This window comes from Musa acuminata, chromosome BXJ2-11 (genome assembly GCF_036884655.1).
Source record: "Musa acuminata AAA Group cultivar baxijiao chromosome BXJ2-11, Cavendish_Baxijiao_AAA, whole genome shotgun sequence".
In the NCBI taxonomy this organism is placed as follows: domain Eukaryota; kingdom Viridiplantae; phylum Streptophyta; class Magnoliopsida; order Zingiberales; family Musaceae; genus Musa; species Musa acuminata.
In genome coordinates, this window is record NC_088348.1 from 29,660,467 (window position 1) to 29,666,379 (window position 5,913).

The 5,913-nt window shown below is 46.5% G+C and overlaps 1 protein-coding gene across 1 annotated transcript; it reads left to right on the forward strand.

Moving 5' to 3' along the window:
- The first annotated feature begins 258 nt into the window (after positions 1-258).
- LOC135626715 (probable galacturonosyltransferase-like 7) lies at positions 259-2,185 on the forward strand. The gene has a single exon (XM_065132259.1). It carries the CDS (start codon positions 438-440, stop codon positions 1,845-1,847), a length of 1,410 nt encoding a protein of 469 aa, XP_064988331.1. The 5' UTR covers positions 259-437; the 3' UTR covers positions 1,848-2,185.
- Positions 2,186-5,913: the final 3,728 nt, after the last annotated feature.

A 5,913-nucleotide genomic window follows, 5' to 3' on the forward strand; every position in this document is an offset into this window, starting at 1 on the left:
GACGGCGGGACACCGGACACCGGCCGAACTACCCGTCAGAGATAGGGGCATCGGACGGGCAGAAAGCGTCGGTGGGTCAAACGGACGGTCCTCGTCTCTCGCTTTTAGTCACCGAAAAGTGACTCCTAATGCGGTGATTAAAGAAAGGCCGCAATAATTACAACGGTAATTATTAATAATAAGAACATGGCGATTGGGTTAATTAAGGGCCCCATCGCTTAGTCTTTAAATTACAATTTGGGGGAAGACATTTACGCTGAGGAGGCTAAAGAGGAGATTCTCCCATCTCTACCTCGATCCATCTCTGTTGTTGCCGCTTCGCTGGCACCGCGACAAAGAGAGGAGATGGAGGAGGAGACCGGGAGCGTGGACGGGAGGAGGGCGGAGGAGTGCACCGCGAGTGAGATTACCGCAGGGCTTCCTTCGTCTCCTCGTCCATGGATTCTTCGCGCTCGCTTTTAGGGCTCTCCCCGCGGGCTATCGCGTCGGGACCGAGGGATTCGACCACTGAAAGCGTTGGTCGCCTGCGGCTCCTCGATTGCGATCGGGAGCGGGGCGCGTTCTCCTCCTCCTTCGCTCTGGCGGGGATCAGGGGCGCCATCGCCCTCCTTTTGGTGTCCGCGCTCGCCCGCCTTGCGGATCTATTCGATTTCAAGACCCGGCGGCGCCGGCGGCGGAAGGGGTGCGGCGGCGGAGGCGGCCGCCGAGATGGCGGGACTATGCGTTGGGTCGTCCGCCTCTCCGGCATGTGCTCCGCTGCCGTGGTTATGGTCTTGCTTTCCCCCTCCCTGCAAACCTTCCCGCCCGCCGAGGCCATCCGGTCGTCCCACTACCTCCGATTCCCCGGCGGCGGGTACAATCACCAGCTCGCCGCCGCCTTCGGCGACGCCGACAGCTTCGGGTTCCGGCGGGCGCCGTCGTTCAACAATGCCGCGGAGTGCGAGCCCCCGTCGGCCAACGGCACCTCGTCGTGCGATCCCTCGCTGGTGCACGTCGCCATCACCCTCGACGAAGGGTACCTGCGCGGCTCGATGGCGGTGGTGCACTCGGTGCTCGCCCACGCTGCTTGCCCGGAGAGCGTCTTCTTCCACTTCCTGGTCTCGGAGGCTGGCCTGGAGTCGTTGGTGCGCTCCACCTTCCCGGGGCTCCGCTTCAAGGCGTACTACTTCGATCCGGACCGCGTCCGGGGGCTGATCTCGGCTTCAGTGCGGCAAGCCCTGGAGCAGCCCCTCAACTACGCCCGCAACTACGTGGCGGACATTCTCGAGCGGTGCGTTAGCCGGGTCATCTACCTCGACTCCGACCTGGTGGTGGTCGACGATATCGCCAAACTGTGGCGGAAGGGGCTCGGGTCGCGGGCCGTGGGCGCGCCCGAGTACTGCCACGCCAACTTCACCAAGTACTTCACCGACCGGTTCTGGTCCGACCGGCGCCTCGCGTCCGCTTTCGCCGGCCGCCGGCCATGCTACTTCAACACGGGGGTGATGGTGCTTGACCTGGTCCGGTGGCGGGGCGCCGGGTACACTCGGCGGATCGAGCGGTGGATGGAGGTGCAGAAGAGAGGAGCCGCCCCAGGAAGCCCCGGGCGAATTTACGATCTGGGTTCACTGCCGCCTTTCCTCCTGGTGTTCGCCGGTCACGTGGCGCCGATCGAGCACCGATGGAATCAGCACGGGCTCGGCGGTGACAACATCAACGGCAGCTGCCGCGACCTCCACCCGGGGCCGGTGAGCCTCCTCCACTGGAGCGGCAGCGGCAAGCCGTGGGTGCGCCTCGACTCAAACCATCCGTGCCCGCTCGACAACCTCTGGGCACCCTACGACCTCTACGGCCCAGCTGTCGGCTGACGCCCCAGCCACCGCCGCCGCCGCAGCCGCTTCATGTCGGTAAATCCCCCCGCCTCATCTACTTTTAGCCCACCCCAAATGCGCATGTTTTACTACCATAATTCATCGTCACATGGTCATTGTGGTTGCTTCCCCTTCCGGTTTTCTTATTCTTTACGGGTTTAATCTGCATCAAATAGCTTCTTTTCGCTTTTTTCTTCTTCCAACCACTCTTTTGTTTCGAGGCGATCTGTAACTACAATTCTGTCATTGCTGCCTCCATGAATAAAAGAGGAACAGATGATTTAATTTGTTTGATATATATGCACATATGTACGCCAAATATAATTTGCCTTCTACCTCTTTATCGATTCTTGCTGATGCATCATTACCTGTCTTTAGCTTGTATTGTTCGTTTTCTCCTTTGTAGCTCTAAATTAGTGACTTCTTGCTTAGAAAACAAGTTAAAAGAACAATCTTTTTAGGCCAGAGTTGTTTGTAGAATGCTAAGGCGTTGAAGATTAAAGCGTGTCCTTTTCTTAATTTATTCTTTCTTTTGTCCCATCGTTCCTCCTCTCCCTTAATTTGATTGATATGATTGTTCCGCAGCTTCCCCTTAGAATGAAACGTCGATCTATAGCAGTGCTTACATAAAATGAGAGCAACATAGGTGTCATCTGTACATGATTACGGGAGGAGCCACACGGTTGCTTCTTCTTGGAGAGCACCACCGAAGTCGACCCGTGTTCTTAGCTGGGTGTCGGTAGATTTTAGCGATGGTGACGGCTTTGAATGCTTCCAGTCTCGTGTTCTCTTCTTGGATTTAGCTGTGGCATCTCTTCCATCATTGCATAGAACAAAGTGGATGAGGACTGTGGTTAGTTGAGGGCAGCAAACACCATGAACTTGATTAAGTTATCAGATCACTTTTCATAGCTTTAATCACTTTGTATAGTACTTGTGTCCTGCTTCGGTGGGTTGCGATCTGTTTCCGTCCTAATGAGAGAAAACAATTTGGTGCTTGTCTCATAGAGTTATTAGTCCCTCAATCTGTAGAGACTATGTTCTTGCTTCAGGAGTTAGAAGCCTCTGGAAAAGGAACCAACAAGAGTGGGTGGGGTGCTCAGAGAGTACCCGTATATTCCTTTACTGTAGGGGGGTTGATAGATAGATTGATGGATAGATATAGCTAGGCTGGCTGAGGGGCGCCTTTTGGAGGAACAGAACATTTCTCCCTTTGATGTGTGGTCCTTGCACATCACATTTCTTGGTGGTCCTGTTTTAGTTCAACATCAACATGAAACCAATGTTGAGGAGTATGTGAGGACTGATGGTGAGTCCTTAATCATGGTGAAGAAGATGTCTCTGTGCCGTGTCATGCAATCTTCTTTGTGAGAGGAGTCACATATGTCTCCAATGATGGTGAATGGTACATTACACCTAAAAGAGGATTCTTAAGTTGATAGAGGATTATTTCTGTATTCTAATGCTGTTTCATATATGCTTTGCTTGATTGAAGTAGGAGGAGAGTCGCATGACTTGCCAAGCAGTTGTCTCAGTCCAAGCCTTAAAAAGATGATGAACATGAAACAAGTTTAGGATTCTGTTTTCTCAGAAGAAAGAAAAAGGAAAAGAGTTTTGGTTCTTATGGTTTTTCCCTTGTTATTGGGGTGTATGATTTCTTGGATTTAGGCCTATTGTTAAATTGATTCTTCCTCGCTAAGCTTTGACCCAGTAAGAGACAAACTCTCTTCCATCAAAGTAAATCTTATGTAGCTTCCACTTCACAGTGCCCTTTTTCCTGGCACAGTCATTTTGTACATGTGATCTTGGCATTGGATTCTCTCCCACTTGTGCTCTCTTCTACTCTAACACAAAAGTGCTCAGGTAAGCAATGCCAGCCATCAATGTTAGTGGTTGGGAGGCTTTTTGCTTTGCAGACATCAACCTTCACCTTTCTGCTGCCATTATTAATGCAGATGTGCAGGCAGTTCTGATAACATCGAGGAAGAGTGACACAGCCTTAGTCTCTGTTACCATTTCCCTCTAATCAATGCAACATCTAACATGTTTGTGGCAGTGTTAGGGTTGTCTTTAGAAACATTTATACTGCAGAGTGGTGTTGTTGTTGACTTCACCGACAACTTAGTGCATGAAACACGAGGACAAATCTATGATGCTGCTAGAGAAAGCTAACAGTGATGATATTGATCAGACAGTAGAGCACACTTGCAAGCAGCCTGACGCAGCGGTGTTTACCAACCACCCAACCACTGCACTCAATGAAAGACCATTTGGACTTATTCCGGTCATGTCTGCAGGTGGTTCATAATTAGTCTGATCTAAATAAATGGCTTCCTGTAGTGCATTGTTTGTCACGTTGGGTATGGGTAATTTCTTTGACTGCCAACATATTTGTGATCCATTGGTGTCATTGTGAGTACACCTGAATACTAGTGTAGATTAGACTGTAATCATCCTGATTATATATTTTTCTAAGAAAGATGTATTATGATGCCAAAAACAGTAGAAGCTTTTTAGGTTTTTTATATGTTGCATACCTCTTTAAATCAAACAAATTAATGTTAACCATGTGACTAATTTGGATGTTAATGAAAGAATGACCAGAATATTTGAATATTCTATTTCAAAAATATTAAGAAAATATGTGTCAAAAATTGCAAAAAAAAAAAAAAAGAAAGGAAAAAAGAAACCACGAGCATGACTTTGGAGGACAGAGATCAAGCAAATCATCATGGAAGTAGATGGATGTGGACTTCCATTTTCTTGTACTTTCCAAAAGTCTTTAAGATGATCAAGATGAAGAATGTGCACCCAATTCAATACCCAAACATATTGCGAATGGATCCCAAAGAAATCACAATTAAATATGTATGGTCTCCTAGCATCATGATGAACTTAATTTATGATATATAAAGTCTAATTTGAAGACTCTGATCTGATGCATAAAGGTCTTCCCATCCAAATGGCTCGAGAGAAAACTTCTTTTTTTTTTTTTTGTTGGATACAAGAAATATGAATAAAGTGAAAAGGAGAACCATTCCTGTGTATTAATTAAAGATCGAATTCACTCGGCAACGTGAGAGTCATCTTAAGTTAAACTTAGTAAAGTACTTAAATTATATAAAAGGAGTTAATATAAAAGACAAAACATGGAGTGAGACATGAAGTTTTTCGGATAGAAATAAAGGATATAAACTTTTTTATAAAGGAGAAAATGAGATTATGTTATTTGATGGTCCATCGTTCTGTTGGAACAAACTTAACTAACATGATGCCAAAATTGAAAGAAACTTCGAGGCACATGTACCTTATCTCGATTTGCAAAGATAAAGTTATTGTCAGAAGGTCTTAGCACGGAACAAAAGGAGGCGGATTCAGGTATTCTTAAAGAATATACTACAGTACTTCTATTTGAGTTGTCGCAAAAGAAACAGTTTATAATGAAGATTGTGTTAGGGGAAAATAGAGGCTTAACTTCAAGGAAGTCGATGGACTTTGGAAGATGCTATGTGATGGATTATCCTATAGTTATGCTTTATCCAAGTGTGACTCTAGAGTGGATGGATGAAGGTCAATTGTTAAAAGAGGGAATAAATTTAGAGGTGGTGGAGGCATTATGATGTGTTGACAAAGGCCACACATAGAGATATCACAGTCCAAGTTCATCCAACAAAGATCAAAATTCAATAGAGATATCACTAGGAGATGACATGGAGCAGCAAATCGTGATAGAAGAGTTCGAGATAATTTGATACACACAGGAGAAGTCCCATAAGGGACTTAATTATATAGAGGTATAATTGAGAGATACTAGAAGCTCCAATTTGATGAATAATATGAAGATAGATAGAGGTGGTTCTTCCGTGCATGTATCAAATTTTACATCAGATAAAAGTTATGGTCATTAGCATATAAGAGTTGTGTACCACCAAGAATTTAAAGTATAAATACTAGTGAGTTCCATAGAGGGAGTTTGATCATACAGAGGCATAAACATAATGGTTGGAGAGTTAGACTACTTTAGAGTTTATATTTGCTTAAGGGAGCCCAACAAGTAAGAGGA

Excerpts from the sequence above, each read along its gene's own strand:
- LOC135626715 (XM_065132259.1), top strand. The coding sequence starts at position 438 with ATGGATTCTTCGCGCTCGCTTTTAGGGCTCTCCCCGCGGGCTATCGCG.